Here is an 18,024-nt window from a genome sequence, read left to right on the forward strand (position 1 = left end):
GTGTGGTATTCTATTAATCCCAAACAGATAGATAACTTTGTCAAACAGCCACATTTCAGAGCACGTGTTCACTGCATGTGATCACCAGCGATTCAAATCGTCTGACCATACCATTATTTTAAACAACCGTAGTGCTTGTCAACGATGACGTTTAAAACTGACGAGATGACATTTTTTGCAAATTACTAAAGCTTTCTGTGGCTCTCGTTCATCACGACAGACAACGCTTGACGCCTAAAACTCCTAAAACTGACCAACCGAAACCGTCACCAGTCCAGCGAAATACCTTTTGGAATCGACTACAACCTTTGCTAGCGTCTCCCCCATAAATAATCGTACAGTCCGGTGATTTACGTCATCAGTGTATTTACATGATCCAAACATTGGCTTCAGATTCGGATTCAGAGAAAAAAAGTCTGAATAAAAGACATCAAGAGTAATTTTGGTGACTAAATTGAATTATTTTGAGAATATAAGGACTGTGCATCAAGAGACCATATGGTACTACATTTATGCCCAGTTACAAAACGATCGCTTCACAGATGCCACAGAAATCGTTGATGACAGGTGCACGGACGGAAGGACGCCGGGACGGACATGACCTAACCCATAAAGTCCCCGCTTGCGGGGACTTAAAAAAGATGACGGTACAGAACTCCAAAAGAGTGAGAAAAGTTCCATTTTAGCTGAATTCAAACAGATTATTTAATTTTTCCGACTCGATTTTTCCTATGACAAATAAACATCATCACAATTTAAGGCCAGTAAGGCGAAGTTTCCATCCGTATCTATATGAAAGGCACTGCCCAATGAAGATTTCATTACAAAATCTTGAATGAGATCCAAGCATTATGTAACAGTGTATGTTCAGCTATGCATGGTCAGAGATGGATAATTGAATTTTTGAACTTGATTTTTTGGTACACACCATAAAAATATTTCACTGAATGTTCAATTTATCTGGCTGCAAATGTAGTTCAGGTTGTGTGCAGTTGACCATTATTTCAGCATGTTTCAAGAAGTCAAACAACACAACTATTTTTCAAACAAAATTCATGAAAAATAGCTAAATGTGAGCCTCTTTGTCCCTTTAAAGATTGTCAAATGGATAAATCCTACGCTGATTTCTTGTGAGTCCGCATATGATATTTTAAATTTTCTTTCCATTTGAAGGATGCCCCGCACTCTTCACAGATGTATGGCCTTTCTTCAGAATGAACCCGAGAGTGTCCTTTCAGGCTTCCACTTTGATTAAATCTCTTACCACACTCTTTGCACTCGTACGGCTTTTCGTTTGTGTGGATCCTGATGTGACGCTTGAGTTGTCCCTGAACCCTGAAACATTTGCCACATATTTTGCACTCACAAGGTTTTTGCCCTGTGTGAATCCGCATGTGACGTAGCAGTGAGCTGCTATCATTAAAACTTTTGCCACACACTTTGCAATGAAATGAAATTTTCGATTTTGGGATTCCAAGATGACGCATGAGTTGATATACCTGGGTATAAGTCCGCTTGCAAACTGTGCATTCTAATGGTGTAGCAGTTGTTTGTCCAGAAAAAGTGAGCTCATGATAATCTAGCGTCTTTCCATACTTTTTGCACTCGCTCATTGTGTGAACCTTTCTGACGTGAGCTTTCATCTGACAAGCTTGAGAGAAACCCATGTCACACGAGGTACAATTAAATAACTTCTCCTTAGTATGAACCAAAATGTGAAGGCCAAGGTTACGATTTGTGGCAAAGTTCTTACCACAGACCTTACAGTAAAAAGCCTTAATACCAGAGTGCATCAAGGAATGACGTTTTAGGTCAGATTGTTGCACAAAGTCGTTTCCACAGACACCACATGTGAACTGTTCTCCAGAATGAACTCTCAGATGCCGTGCCAGGGATTGTTTCCATTTAAAACTTTTGCCACAAACTTCACACACGTGCTGGTTTTTATCTGCATGAATTTGCATATGCACAGGCAGGTACCCTTTATCAGTGAAACATTTCCCGCACACTTTGCAAGCAAACGGTTTCTCATTCTTGTGAATTAGGCTGTGACGAATGAGTGACGATTTTTCTCCAAAATTCTTCCCACATACATTGCATGGATAGGCTCTGCAGTTTAAGACCCTCTTATCTTCCGGGTAGTTAGCTTTATGAAGTAAATAGTGACCTCTTAATGCTCCGCTATCCTTCAACTTTTTCCCACAAATTTCACAAATGTGAGTTGGGGACTCATCATGGGTCTTGGCGTGGCGTTTCAACCTGATCTTGTCTGCGAAGCTTTTGTTGCACACTTCACATATGAAGTTCTTTTCAGTGGCATGCATTCCAATGTGTTTACGAAGGCTGTCTCTATACTTAAATGCTTTGTGGCATACTTCACAGGCAAACAGTAGATTATTGGAGTGAATTTTCATATGCCTCGTGAGGATGTCATTTCTTTTAAAACTCGTGCCACACACTGTACAGACATATGGTCTTGCCTTTGAGTGAACTTGCAGATGAATGTCTAGGTTGTTCTTGGTGGTGAAATTCCTACCACATATTTTGCAGATGTAGGGTTTTTCATCCGAGTGAATTCTCATGTGTACTTTGAGAATGCTGGGCATTTTGAAGACTTTTCCACACACCCCACAGTCCAATGATGATCCATTTGTCTGACCTTTCTTCTTGGCCTTAGGATTACTCATTTCTATTGTCGTTCCTGTTTGTTTGTTGATCTTTTCTTCAATAATGGGCTGAGCTATTACAATAGGAACCTGTTGTTGTTCAAGTTTGGTCAAACTGTATTGTGGTTACTGATACAATCTGGACCTGCAATGAGAAATAAAGATTGAGTCACTAGTACTCAAGACTTTAAAATGCTACATCATAGATTTCATTACAATTTGAACATATTCTAACTATAATCATTCCAAGTAACATCTGCAAAAGTACCAAATATTTACCCAACCTAGTTGGCAGTTACAACATTTTGGCTGATTTTGAAGTTTTGACATCATTTGCACACTTTTGACAGGAACATGATCATTTGAAAAACTCCACCAAATTCGTCAAATGATGCAGCAAATGGACACAAATACCAAGACGGCAGGTAGAGCGGTTTTCAAGTTTTTGATGTAGAGGGACATACAGACAACTGACACTATTCTTGCCTATACAAAGGTCTACTATGTTACCATGTGATGTGGTAATATGTGAGCTAACAATCTTTTGTCAGAACTTCAATAAAATGGGTATACTTGAAGGATTGATTTACAAGAGGCAGAGTACTGATGTCACGTCAATACTGAAATATTACCGTTAGCCCAAAAGTCACATTTTACTCTTCGGTCGCCTTTATAAGTATACCCAAAGCAATTTTTTTCAGATTTTTTCAAAAATTTGTTAAAAACGTTTAGCCAATGAAAAAAATGTCAATTTTGTCAAAAATTATCAAAAAATAAGAGAAGAATTCATGAAAATTAGCAAAAAGGTTGCACTTAAATTTTGGCAGGAAAGATTACAGCATTGAAAGGGTTAAAGGCCATTGAGTCGTCATTCTGATGGTGAGAAAGTAAATGCACAGGTTTGTAACTTATAACTGTACCTGAAAACATGCTAAACGTGTCGTGTCATAGAAATTTTCTGTTTGACAATTGTACCTAGGCACGGTCCCTCTATGTAATCATAGCGGGACCGTGACGTAGGCATTCAATGTAAAACAATTTATGTAAAATATAACAAAAAGCTTTGTTATTGTCAAGAAAGTCCACTTGAAAAACAACATGTTTTTGGATCAAACCATAGACCCTCGAGAAAAACGGGACAGGCAACTGCGATAGAGAACAAAGGGTCTATGGGATTAGCAGCGTGCGATCCTACTTGGAATAATTAAGAGGTGTTAATGGGTCAGGGACGAATGAAGCTGGACCCGATCGACTGCACAACGTCCGGTTCATAGACACATGTGGGTATACGGTAATAATGTTTTCAGATTACCGGTACAAGTTATTTCGGATTACCCGCAAGTCCATTTTTAGAAATAAAAGTGTTACAACTATTTTGAGAACAATTCGTCAAAATGGTTTTAAAGTACTTTTTACATATTGGTAGCGAGATTCAATGCAACTAGAAGTCTGCAGGGAGTCAGTATGTTGCTGTAAAGTGACAAAGTTTCGAATAGAAATCCGAAACACATACCGCTGCAGTTCCAGACTTAACAGCAGTTGACATCACAGAGTTGTTTACATTCTGCAATCGTCCGTGTATCTCCGAATTTTCCCTCGTTTTTGCAGTTTTTTAACCGTCGGAATATTTTCTGTGCGAGGAGTGCTCCATGATTCGGTAAAGTATGTACGTTAACTACTGAAATGTTGTTGTTTGAAAACTGTGAACGGCCAAATTTACGAGGACAGCGTTCAGCTTTGTGTAAATGCATGTCTACCTTACCGCTTCTGACTCCATCAACAGATGGATAGTCCCGATTATCGCGAAGTTTCTCCTGACAGCGAAAGTCAGTGTTACAAATGTATTTTCTAGTACTTTGCGGATGTAAACATGTGTAGCTTATCCGAACTTTGGTCTTTCTTTAGGCTAAAACAGTACCAAAATGTTAGAGGTCTTGTATTTGAGCTCCGATGGAGTAGTCATTTTTTGTGTTGCCTGATTTTCGTCAAATGTTGCGTGACAGATGAAATAAAGGTTAGATTTTCGTTTCGCAGGACTGGGGAAGTGTAAACCTGTCTAACTTGTAAATGTTTGTTGTTATCGGAGATTTTTATGGTAGGGAATGTAAACTTATATTGTCGATATCTAGCAAGAGTTTTCTGTAGCATCTATGGCCGGCTAAATGTACACTGTTTTTATCGTCTGGTTTTTTCCCGTTGGCTTCGGCTTGAATCCAAAATGTGATCTTTATCGTTACCAGAACATTCACCATGACTAGTATCAAAAAACCCTCAAAATTCTCTGTGTCATTACTCGGAACGTGCCATGCAAGAGCAAAGTGTACATATTCAGAACGTCAGTTTGATCGTTAATGAGATTCAGTGTTAAGTACAAAGTATTGTTGTTGGGGAATGCTTGGCAAATAAACTTTAATGTATTCCAAGATAGATCGCACAAAGAAACCTCAGCAGTTGCGTGTCCCGTTTTTCTCGAGAGTCTATGATCAAACAAATATGTTCACCCACAGTGTAAGAGGTGTATAGTGGTCACCCAAGGGTCCATGGAAAAGTAAAAATTACGCACATAAGAGGTGAACAAGTGTATCTATACCTTTTGCATATGTATTATACACCCAGTTGCGTCTGAAAGGAGGGTACTTCATTTGCATATGTACATGTACACACCCAGTCGCGTGTGGTCTGATACATGGCTGCCGCTGTGTGGCATGCATAAAGAGCCCTGGCCTTGTTCTAATGCATACCACACAGAGGCCGCCGAGTATCGAACCACACGCAACTGTGCATACACCCTAGCCATCATTCTCTGTGCAGAGATTGAAGCGGAGTGGAAAATTATAACTTAGCTAGGTAGTCTCAGCAGAAGCCACGCTGACACTGCCATTGCCGACGGTTTTCACCAACTTTTTGGGTATTGCGCATTTTCCATGATATACATTTTCTGTCTTTTTTATATACAATATTTCGAACCAATAAAAATTAGGTAAAGAATGATATACTAGTTTCAATACCAATCCTCGATTCTGTGAACACTTGCAAAATACAGACCTTGCTCTAGGTTACACGGATGTGAATTGTCTGCCCCAATGGCTGTCAGCTTTGCAGACGTGATTGTTGAAGTTTTAGCAGACTATTTATTATTTTAGTAGTGTACCATATATCATTTTTACCAGTGTGTGGAAAGTGCGATCTCTAGCTGGTAGCTCCTATCAGAAATCTGCTATTTCTGCTGCGTTTATTGAACCAGTTGGGCGCGTGCACGCAGGACTGAAAGAAGTCCCAGTTTGAAATATTTAAATTCGTCTGCAACACAGATTGGTAGGGGAGCGCGGTCAACGACTCAGAGACCCTCTAGCTTAGTTTGAATTATCCATGCCACACCACACTGTGCTTCAATCTGTGTGTGGAGATTGTTCCCGGCATGATACGGCCTCCCAACCACTAGTCTGGTTCCCTGCCCCCTTTCTACCACTGTCTGTGCTGTGCTAACGAAAAGGGTCAGGTATGCGCCAGCCATTTTGCCCAGACTTTGGGCAAAATGGCAGATGCCCGTGGCATGTGATGTCAAGCTGGAATGTTCGAAATGACTGCGCCCTTGACAGTAACTCAGCAACAAAGCAGGGAGGGCGGTTACCTGAACATTTAATACACAAGTCTTCAAAAATCAATCTGTTTCATTATGCAAAACGTCGTACGAGGTGATTTATTTGTGAAAGAGCATACTTCATCCAAATGACAGAATCCGAGTTAGTTTTTTGTTTGTTTTTGAAATTTGAAACAACATGTAACACTGCGGCAGCAGACGCACGTGCTCCCCTCAGCCAATCAACATGTTCCATAGTGTCGTCCAGTCAGTGCCATGAATAGAATGGCGCATACCTGACCCTTTTCGTAGTGTTGCGCTCGTAGTTAGGGGAATTACGAGTTGAGAGGTACCAGTCTGGATCGTAATGCTTTCAGTAACTGAAGCTGACACACCAAGATGTTGATTGTAACACAACCTTGTACTTTATTGCAAGATGGCGACCGTGTCGTTCACTGTCAACGATCTGATCTCAAGTCTCCGTCTCTCTCTAGTCTAAGCTCTCTACAAAGTTAAATACATCTTCAAACTTACATAATTACCAAAAGTTATCACGTGGTAATTTTCCCGCCAGTCTTTGATTGTTTCTTAAGATTAAATAAGATCACACCATGGAATATCCCATTCTCGATTGTTCTCAATGAAATCTTAACCAATAATTAATTAAACTATCACACAGTTTCCTGCCTACAGCAAAGGAACGAAGACGTGTCCGGTAAAGTGTGTTCGTTTCGATTGCTTTATTCAGCCAACATCAACCACGCGGGTAAACCGCCATTACAGCTAATACGTAAACTCAAAGCATGCTGGGAAACCCAGAAGTACACAAATGTTCAACAAGTCCAATAGAGGGCGCTAGACCGCCAACATCTCCTCTCCTTCAACAAAAGAAAATGTGTCTTCAACTAACCATAACACCAACAATAACATCTAATACAAGTGTTACTTTGAGTGATTTCCATCCTGACAATAAGTTTGATGAGTTCCAGTATTTGCTAATCTTCATCATAAGTCTCTCTTTTGAATTTTTTTTTTTTTTTTTTTTTTACTACTAATAAGACCAACAACTTTAACAACGGGTAGTCTGTATGAAGCTTGGGTGGACTACCAAGACATCACTGCAGGTTTCCAGGGATTATTCTGCCCTTTTGTGGACACCCTGCATAGCTGGTACATGTTTACATGATATAGTCTTTATATTTTGATGGTAGGTGGGAGATCCTTGTTCTGGTTCTCACAGTTTGCCCTTGAATCCGAGGACTTTGTTGACTGGCTGGAGAGATCATCTGCTCAGTTGCCATTGGCACGGACTGGTGATTGGTGGTTTGTTGCTCTGTCACGGGTGTGTCAGCATTGTCACTGATGTCTTTCTTAGTTGTGTATGTTGTTGGGAGTTGTAACGTCTGACTTTGCTTTGCACTGTCACCAGAGTTCATTGCTCTGGTCACGTTCATGGAAGTTGTAGATATTGGTGATAGTGGCATGGGCTTTCGTAGGTTCAAAAGGTCAGGTGATGGAGGTGCCGCTGGCTTGACCTGCACTCGATTCCGTCTCACTTGACCCCAGGGTGTTTTAACTGTGTACGACCTTGACTCATCATGGTGGATGACCTGTCCATATGTCCATGGTTTACCTCTCAAGTGTGGTGGGGGTTTTACATATACATAGTTTCCCACTTTGATTGGCTTGTGCTCTGGTCCTGCAGATCTATCATAATGCTCTTTGCTTGTCAATCTCTTGTTCTTTATCTCTTGAGATACTTTTTCGTCATCTATTACTTGTCGTTGGAGTAATTGCTCTGATGTGGGAAGTAGGGTGCGTGTCCGTCTGGACATCATTCGCTGAGCAGGCGAATATGAGTGACCTTTGGGGGGCGTGTTTCTGTAGTTGAGTAGTGCACTGGGAAAATCAGCGGACTTTTTCAGCATTGACTTTGACACGGCAACAGCAGCTTCTGCTCTTCCATTCCCTTTTGGATGATAGGGAGATGAGGTTGTGTGATTGAAACCATAGTCATGGGCAAACTCTGCGTATTCTTTGCTTATAAATTGTGGCCCATTGTCTGTGTGACATATCCTGGGAACTCCATACCTTGCAAAATGGGCCTTGGTTTTGTTTACTATTGTTGAAGATAGTGTGTCCTCAAGCTCATCAACTTCAATCCAGTCTGAGTAGTGGCATACTGTAACTAGGTAAGATTTCCCTTCAAAGGTGAACAAGTCTTGACTTATCAGCTGCCAGGGCAGAGTCGGTATTGGCAGTGATTTCATCGGCTCCTTGGGAGCTGTTTTCCCATACTGTGCACATATGCTGCATGCATCACACATATCCTGAATCGATTTCCTCATGCCTGGCCAAAACAAAACTTCTCTGGCCATGCGACTGTTTGATTCGGCTCCGAAGTGATTTGCATGTATTTTGTGTAGCATTTCTGAGTACATGGATTGTGGAATCACTACCAAGTTTCCTTTGTATACTAATCCATTTTGAGTTGTCAGCTCATCTCTGTAGCCCCAGAATGGGCGTAGACTGTCAGGTAAAGATTCTCTCTGGTTTGGCCAACCAGATGTTATGACTGTGTGGAGCTTGGAAAGATATGGATCTTTTACTGTCTCTTCCTGGAGGAGTTTCTCAGTATCTTTCAAGAGTCTTGTGTTGGGTTTGTAGAAGTCAGGTTCCAGTTCTGCCCTGAATACCTCAAAGCCAGTAACTTTACATTCAACTGGTGTAGGAAGTGCTGCACGGGAAAGTGTATCAGCTAGGTGTAGTGATGTGCCTCTCCTGTAGGCGACATTGAACCTGTAGCGTTGCAATCTCATTAACATTCTCTGTAATCTGGCTGGCGCTTTGTTGAGTGCTTTCTTCATGATTGTCTCCAATGGTTGGTGGTCAGTATGTACCTCTATGTCTGTCTTGCCATACAACCACTGATCAAATTTCTCAAATGCGTTACAGATTGCGAGGCATTCTTTTTCAATCTGTGAGTATCGCTGTTCTGTAGGGCTCATGCTGCATGAGGTAAACGCCACTGGCTGCAATTTTCCTGTGTTATTCGGCTGAAGTATGGCACCGCCCAGGCCTTCATCACTGGCATCTACCTGTAGTATCACAGGCTTGCGTAGGTCATAGTACTGTAGTACAGGGGCAGTGGCAATCAGCTCTTTTGCTTTCTGAAATGATGATTCTTGAGCTTCTGACCAGCTGAAGGGTACCCCATTCTGGGTCAACATTGTGATAGGTCTGATTGTGGCACTCAGGTTTTCGCAGAAAGGGGATAAGTAGTTCACCATTCCAATAAATCGCAGTAAACCTGCTTTGTTTCTTGGCCTGGGCATGTCCGTGATCGCAGCAACTTTGTCAGGGTCTGCTTTAATTCCGCTGTCAGTAATGACGTTGCCAACAAACTTAATTTCCTTAAGTTTGAATTGAAGTTTGCTTGGTGGGTATTTAATGTTCTTTTGAGCAGATCGCTCCAAAGGCAACTAATTGACGGTCATGGTCACGTTCAGCCTCTTCATATGTATTTCCTTCTCCAAAAACAAGGAGATCATCAGCTATTGATAGAATCCCGTCGAGACCCTCAATTGCTGCCATTAGTCTCATCTGGAACTCCTCTGGTGCACTTGTGATGCCAAATGGCAAGCGAAGCCATCTGTACCATCCGTAAGATGTGTGCATTGTCGTCATCATGGATGATTCTTCGTCAAGGGGAATATGTAGGAAACCTTCACGTACATCAATGAGTGAAAAACACTTCGCATTACACAATTTGTGTAGTTGTTCATTTAGGGTTGGCATTTGGTATATTGGTCTCAGGATAGCCTTGTTAACAGTTTGACTTGGGTCTATACACACTCTGAATTTCCTTGGCGTTTCACGTATCAGCACGTTAGAGCACCATGGGGTAGGTTCATCTACCTTCATCAGTATGCCCTCTTCTACATATTTGTCTAGTGCAGCTTTTTCTTTTTCACGTTTCGCTACCGGTACTCTATGTATAGGTACTTGTGTTGGAGAGACGTTCTCTCTTACTTTAAAATGTACTGGAGGGCCTAGTTCACCTATCCCTTCAAAGTTTTCCGCGTATTCCTTGATGATGTCTTCTTTGCGCAGTTGGCCTGGTGGAGGAAGGTGTCTGCCAGCCGGTATTTTGATCTGACATGACGGCAGTGGAGTAGGTTTGCACTTGCTGGGCTCATTGTTGTGTGCAGCTGCAACGTGGTTGCAAGTAGCTGGTGAATCAAGGGTTGACTCTATATACCTGTAACCTGGTAAATCGCTTGGATCACTCTCTTTAACATTGCGTAGTTCTTTGGAGAGAGAAAATACTTCATCAGCATGTATCTTGACGAGTCCTAGCCTTTCACAGTCATGTCCTGAGAGGAGGGCAGGTTTGTTCCCCATTACAGTGGACGGAAGTACTTGGAAAGTTAATGTCTCATATTTGTTCTGTCTTTCACATATCAGGTCAACTTGACCAGCTGGCTTCAATGGCCTTGAGTTGCCATATGGATAGAGTAAGTATGGTGAGCGCATGACTTTCGTTCCAGGTATTAATGTCTGCAGCGACTGATCTGAGATTGTGTTGCATGTGGCTGCTGTGTCAATTTGAAATCTAACTGGAGCAAATTGTGTGCCATTGTTTGACATCAATAAATCGACGTAGTATCTCTTTCCTGATAATTTGGTATCTACTTTGTGTACCTGTGCCTCAAGTGAGTATATCTGCTGTTCTTGGTGTTGGTGATCATCTTGGTAGCCATCAGTGTAGTGTGTGTCAGGCAAAGTCTCCCATGATTGTAGCTGGTTAACAGCCTGTGTCCGCTGGTCTTTACGACTGGCTTGTTGTGCTCGCATCCTGTTATTTCTGTTTGCTTGGTCCCGGCCACGGGATGATGTGTTTGTCTTCAGCTCACTGTTTGGTGGAGCACGCATGGTTTTGTTACCTTGTTCCAGACATACTCTAGCAAAGTGGTCGTTGCCCCCACACTTTGTACAGGTCTTTCCCCTGGCTGGGCAGATTCTCCAGGGATGGCTACCCCGGCGATCTCCGCACCAATGACAGGTGCCTGGCTCACGTTTCAGTCTCATATCTCTATGCCTGGTCCAATTAACATGTTCTTCCATCCCTCTTGATGTGTCAACGATAAGTTTGTTTGCTTTCTGAGCTGACTCAAGCGCTTTGGCCTCTCTTACAACATCTGATATGGTTTTCTTGGTTCCGTCTGCCTTTAAATGTGTTTTGAGGAGTTCAGTTCTTATCGTATTGTCATGTAATCCAAATACAAATTTGTCTCTGCACATCTCATCCATCAGGGCTGCATATTCACAGAGGCTACCGCTTGTCTCACTTTCACTTCCCAGTCCTGAACTGACTCATGTGAGCTTTGACTCATGTTCCAAAATTTGAATCTATCAGTCATGAGTGCACTTCCAACAGACCCAGTGTAATGTGTGCGCAATTTCTCCATCCATACCCATGGTTTTGTTTTGTCACCGTCCGGTATCTGTGGCTCTATCGTGTAACGAATCACTTGAAGGGCCTCATCGGGCATGGCCGATCGCAATGCAGCTATTTCAAGTTGAGGTTTTTTGTAATACTCCATCCTCTCAGTATGTGGGTCTTTTGTTAGGTCCCGGTAGTCAGCTTGTACACAGTAATCATCAAATCTTAGCTCAAAGTTCTTGAAGTTCTCGGACATATTACCAACCAGTTTGAGTTCGGTGCGTTTCAGGTTGGAAGCCATGCTTGAATGAAAGTTGAATCAACCTCAAATCTGAGTTTGCTCAATAGGCAGATAATATTCGTACTCACAGCTTGAAAACCTAAGTGAATGTCTTCATCGATCCCACTCCTGACACCAAGTTTCCTGCCTACAGCAAAGGAACGAAGACGTGTCCGGTAAAGTGTGTTCGTTTCGATTGCTTTATTCAGCCAACATCAACCACGCGGGTAAACCGCCATTACAGCTAATATGTAAACTCAAAGCATGCTGGGAAACCCAGAAGTACACAAATGTTCAACAAGTCCAATAGAGGGCGCTAGACCGCCAACAACACTATCTCTTATCTGCTTCTCGTACGATCTGAGTCAATGACCTTCACACGTCTTGGCCACGTGAGGGACGCTTCAAGATAAAATCTCTACAGGGAGGGGCGTTACAGTAGAAAGGGGGCAGGGAACCAGACTACCCAACCACAGGCCGTATCACGCTGGGAACACACAGCACGGTACGCATGGCTATACACCCGTGCGCCCGATAATATACTATGCCTCGGCTACGCCAAAGGTGCTCGGAGTGTTCACCAGCGTAATTGCGCATTCCACATGCAAAGTGGACACTCAATGCGACTGTAGGTAAGGCCATAGACCCTCGAAGGTGTAGTCGGGGTCATGCCAACTGTTTGACTGTACTGTTTGACACTAAATTTGACACCCGTCATTATCGGTACAATATAACACAAACAATGGCTCAATGGGTATTCACTTGTCTCTCACTGTGCTGGAGGCCCTTTTGTGTGACATGTGTGAATGTAACGCTGGGAGGGTAAAACACAATTTTCACCATGAAAATCAAAACTATCGACCAATTATACAGAAATTCAAAGAGTCCGAAAAGGCACTAAACTTAGTAAAAAGAGTGGATCCGATGCGACCTATCACTATATGGTCAACTGTGAGTATGTGGGGACTCGGTCAACGATTGAGTGCTCGAGCTCCTTAAAATGGAGCTAGAATTTTCGTTTCTAGCCACAGGCGTGATGTTTTCTGGGTAGTTTCTATAAGTGTAGTTTATGCTACGTTCTGACGTTCCGACGTTCCGTAGCCTAATCACTATAGTGATTAGGCTACGGAAGAGAACGTCGGAACGTAGCATAAACTACACTTATAGAAACTACCCAGAAAACATCACGCCAGTGTTTCTAGCTTCATGCTAGCTGCAGTACAGTAGCTCGAGGTTTTGCCTGGGTATTTGGGTCGGACGGCAAAACTCTGGTTTTGCCGTCCGACCCAAATACCCAGGCAAAACCTCGAGCTACTGTACTGCAGCTAGCTTCATGCATTAACACAGGTGGCCTGACGCTATTAAACAGGACCGCTGTGAAAAAGCTTGACGTTCATCAGTCTTGATCAACACTTACTATTACATGCGCATTCTAAATCAAGGACTTTATCGCCTCCCGAGTGATATTTTCCAGCGGAAATCTTTCACGTTGACTAGCGGTGTACATGTAAGTAGCTTCTACTTGCGAGTGAGCGTTGAAGGTGACTTTCGGTTTTGCATTCTGTTTCGGATTCGTGTTATCAGTCCACCCAGCCAGTGGTGGCGCCCCAGATGGGGTTTACGCCACGGCCACGTTTACCAATGTTAGTGGCACAGATAAATTTCACTTGTATGTAACACCAAGGAATGATGTTAAACAACAAGTTTTTATGCTTGCCCACAACATGATTTTGGTTATATCACAATAGGGTTGAGCCACAGTCACTCGTGATCAGTCTATTCCGCTCAGCGTCTATGCCCCCATAGACGTGTGTAGGGATGCCTGAGAAAAACCGGTTTTTCTCAGGCATATGTACACACGTCTATGGGGGAATAGACGCCGAGCGGAATAGACTGATCACGAGTGACTGTGGGTTGAGCCAATAAACTTGCACAAAAATTGTCATTCTTACGCACCTAAACGGAAGCGATTGGTTCCAAACCGACAACGGGTTCCATGGATAAGTGATTTCATTATTAAAGCGAGACAAGAAAGAATGAAATCAAAAAAGAGTTTGGAGAAATTCTCGTCTAGAAGTTCATCACCAGGTGTACAGAAATTGCCGAAACAATGTCGTGCGTCAAATCGACAGAGCAAAGAGAACTCACTATGCCGGTGTAGTTGGAAGTTGTTCTGGTGATCAGAAGCAGCTATTCAATGATGTTTCAAGGCACAGTCACCCGTGATCTATTCATGCAGCTCTGGGACTATTCGCTATAGACGTGTGTACATATGCCTTTCTCAGGCATATGTACACACGTCTATAGGCGAATAGTCCCAGAGCTGAATAGATCACGGGTGACTGTGTTCAAGGCTTCTCGGATACAAAAAGAACTCAATACCGCTACCTGATCATGGTGACTTGGCTGAACTTGCAAACAGATTTGCCCAGTTCTTTTTAAACCGTGTTCAAACTCTCAGCTTAAAAGTTTACATTAACAAACACAAATACATCTCAGTCACGGTTACCATCATCTTCTTCAGGGCCTGAGTGTCGATTTAGATTCATTTCAGTGTACTACAGTGAATGAGGTTAATAAGATTATCAGCTCATCGCCCTCGTCCACTTGCTGTATTGCCGGGCTGTCTTGATCCTGTCCCCACCGGGATCTCGAAGGATAAAGTTGTTATTCCAGTTCTGTTACCTTTCATCACTGAAATTTGTAGCAATTCACCAAGTACGGGGTTGGTACCCAATTGTTTTAAACAAGCTGTTGTTAAACCCTTGCTGAAAAAATCCACATTAGATTGTAACTTCTTAAAAAAATTCCGTCCTGTGTCAAACTTGCCATTTCTATCGAAAGTTCTGGAACGTATTGTTTCCATTAGACTAAAGACATTCTTGTAATTTTTTAGATGAACCTTTACAATCTGTTTATAAACCTGGTTATAGCACTGAGACTGCTCTCTCTCAAAAGTAACAATGACGTTTTACTTGCTCTGGACTCCAAGCATGATGTATCCGTCATTTTTCTAGACCTTTCAGCTGCTTTTGACACTGTCAATCACACTATTTTGTTAAATCGCTTACAGTATCGCCTTGGTATCACTGGTACTGCGTTAAGTTGGTTTAAGTCATATCTTTCAAATCGTAGACAATGTGTAATTGTAGAATCTGCTAAATCACCTTGTAAAGTTATTCCGTTGATACTGGTGTACCTCAAGGTTCTGTCCTTGGACCTATACTTTTCAATATTTACACATCTCCTCTCTGTGATGTGATTTCTAAGCACGGCTGTAAATACCACTTTTATGCAGATGACTGTATATGGTTTTGCACAGAGCACACTATGATGTTACAATTACGAATCTTGAAGCATGTATCTCTGATGTCAGAAACTGGATGTTTTCTAAGTTCCTGTGTCTAAAAGATGACAAAACTGTGATTGTTTTCTTCATGTAATGATCCCACTGATAGTGGAGCAAGCAAAATTCGTACCGGTGATGCATTGATTCCAGCTAAGTGTAATGCAAAGTCCCTGGCTGTTCTTCTTGATTCATGTCTTTCTATGAAAACCCACGTTGGCTCGATTTGTCAGTCCACTATGTTTCACATTCGTCGCATTGCCCTCATCTGTAAATATTTGTCTAGGACAACTACTGAACAGTTAGTTCATGCTCTAATAACCTCCCGTATCGACATATGTAATTCTTTGCTGTACGGTATACCTCAATATTCAATTAGTCGTTCAACACATACAAAACATTGCTGCCAGGATTGTTACCCTTTCAAATCGTCATGCTCACACAACTCCACTTTTACAGGAATTGCACTGGTTGCCAGTTTATCAAAGGATTACTTTTAAAATCTTGATAATCACTTTCAGATGTATTCATGGTTCTGCCCCCAAATATCTCACAGAAATGTTAAGTCTTTACACCCCAAGGCGTAATCTACGTTCGGTAGAGCATTTCAAGTTGTGTTCGATCAGAGTGAGAACAAAGAAATATGGTGACAGAGCTTTTAGTGTCCGCTGCTCCCAAATTGTGGAACGCTCTTCAGCTGAGCATCCGTTTATGTTCAAATTTAATAGTTTTAAACGTTTGCTAAAAACCTGCCTTTTTAGACTTACATTTTCAAATTAGATTTTTATGTTGTGTTTGATTAAAATTTTAATTTTCTTTTTAATATCTGAAATTTCATGTTGTAGACATTTTTAAAATTGCTCTTGTTCATTTACTTTTTAAAGTGTATTTAAGCGTCTCTGATCACTGTTTTTATGTGGATTTAGACGCTATAGAAAAAAATTATCATTATTATTATTATTATCATTATTATTAAAAATTGCCAGGGAATGTAATTTCATTTAAAAGGACTTCACTGGTCACAGTAGATGTTTTTCTTTACAAAAATGATTTTAAGATATTCTTCGTCGTCATAGGTGTTCCTAACTATGTGCAGGCTATTAAGTAACATACAGGGCGCTATTTGAAAGATAATTTCGTTGAAACATGTTGTCATTATGTTTATGGACGTTGGGACGTTAACAATTACATCGGCACCTGTATCATTAATATACAAGAGGTTTAGCCCAAAATAAAACAATAAAAATATTCATACCTTTAAATGTTGGCCTTACTGACGTCATCTGCAACTTCATCCCAGCATAGTTTGGGTAAGAACAGTTACTCTTGACACCGAGAAAGCTGCGTTTATACATTTCATTCAAAATGAAAATATTTCTGTCTCTTCATTAATATTTACATTTTACAGTTATTGAAGTTAGTAACTTTACACCTCTATTGCTTGTAAATGTTGATCAAAGTAAAAAATTGAAACTAGGACAAGGGTTGTGATAAGGCACTCACTAGGATTGTGGGATTGCAATGGCAGCAATATGTGTGTCACAGAAAAAAATTGTTATCGTCCTACGGAGTTCATGCATTGATATCGTCAAACTGCTCGTTGCCACCTTCAGCGTTCACTGCTCGAGCAATAAACTTTCAGATCTAATATTTTCTTACAAGTGAAGGCATCTCATTGTGACATGAGGCAGAAATATTCATTCTTTTTTGGTATGCAAGTACCCTTGTGTTGCTGTCAGTGTTTATCTCCAAAACAACCTCAGTTGGAGAGTCAATTACATCACTGCACTTGGTAACTTAACCTTTCAGTGTTGTAATTTTCCCACCTAAATTTTTGTGCAACATTTTACCATTTTTAATTAATTCTACTGTAATTTTGTTTCGATACTTTTTGACCAAAGACCGATAAACTTTCATTGGCAATAGTTTTTAATACAAATTTTGGAAAAATATGAAAACACTGTCTAGATCTGAAAAAGATTTTCTGCATAATATTTTATAGCCTAGATTCTATTCGTCCGCTTGCCTCCGTACCTCCGACCCACAAAAATTGACTTAGGCACTGAAAGGTTTGACAAAGGTGGCTAAATTTTGAAATCTCATATATATTTTAGTATAATTACTATTATCATCATCATCATCATCAACACCAATTTCATCACTATTTGCTATTCATTGAGGAGTGCTGACAAAAAATTCTTTGTGTGTGATGCAATTTTCTCATGTCTACTGCTCTACCACAGCAATGTTTGAAATAATTTCTTTCAACATTGATGCATGGACATCACCCTACTAGTATGTCATAGATATGTGGGTTGATTACTTTTACTGATACAACTAGGGGGTATGGTCAGGTTTTTTAGGATAATGCACTGGGACTTTACAAATTGAAATCAGCAAATGTACGTAATATCGACTTTCAACCTGTTAAATTTAACCCACTTACACAATAACCAGGACAATATCATTGACAATGACTTGTTTATGACAAGACTTTTTCTTGATTTTATTCATTTATTATATTAACTACTAAAAACAACTACAAAAACAGGAAATTCAAGTCACCCATGCTATGGGAAAATGACATTACAAGCTCTATTGGCATAAAAATATTAACCAAAGTTTACCATGTTGTTTTATATTTCAACAGGTGACATATCCTCTAATGCAATGTTGCCCGGAAAAAACCAGTATCTTTGATTACTG

At 41.0% G+C, this 18,024-nt stretch overlaps 1 protein-coding gene across 2 annotated transcripts; it reads right to left on the reverse strand.

Annotated features, from left to right (window-relative positions):
* Positions 1–29: 29 nt before the first annotated feature.
* LOC139124187 (zinc finger protein 836-like) lies at positions 30–13,516 on the reverse strand. Of its 2 annotated transcripts, none has more exons than XM_070690326.1 (2): positions 13,390–13,516; positions 30–2,811 (listed from the first exon to the last, which is right to left on the reverse strand). In XM_070690326.1, exon 2 carries the CDS (start codon positions 2,685–2,687, stop codon positions 1,116–1,118), a length of 1,572 nt encoding a protein of 523 aa, XP_070546427.1. In that variant the 5' UTR covers positions 2,688–2,811; positions 13,390–13,516; the 3' UTR covers positions 30–1,115. The 2 variants fall into 2 exon arrangements, with proteins under 2 accessions (XP_070546427.1, XP_070546428.1); XM_070690327.1 differs by lacking the exon at positions 13,390–13,516 and adding an exon at positions 5,257–5,415.
* Positions 13,517–18,024: the final 4,508 nt, after the last annotated feature.

The sequence above is a fragment of the Ptychodera flava genome (assembly GCF_041260155.1).
Source record: "Ptychodera flava strain L36383 chromosome 23 unlocalized genomic scaffold, AS_Pfla_20210202 Scaffold_23__1_contigs__length_28996876_pilon, whole genome shotgun sequence".
Lineage (NCBI taxonomy): Eukaryota > Metazoa > Hemichordata > Enteropneusta > Ptychoderidae > Ptychodera > Ptychodera flava.

What these genes read in the sequence shown, in the direction of transcription:
- LOC139124187 (XM_070690326.1), bottom strand. Translation starts at nt 2,687, where the DNA reads ATGAGTAATCCTAAGGCCAAGAAGAAAGGTCAGACAAATGGATCATCA.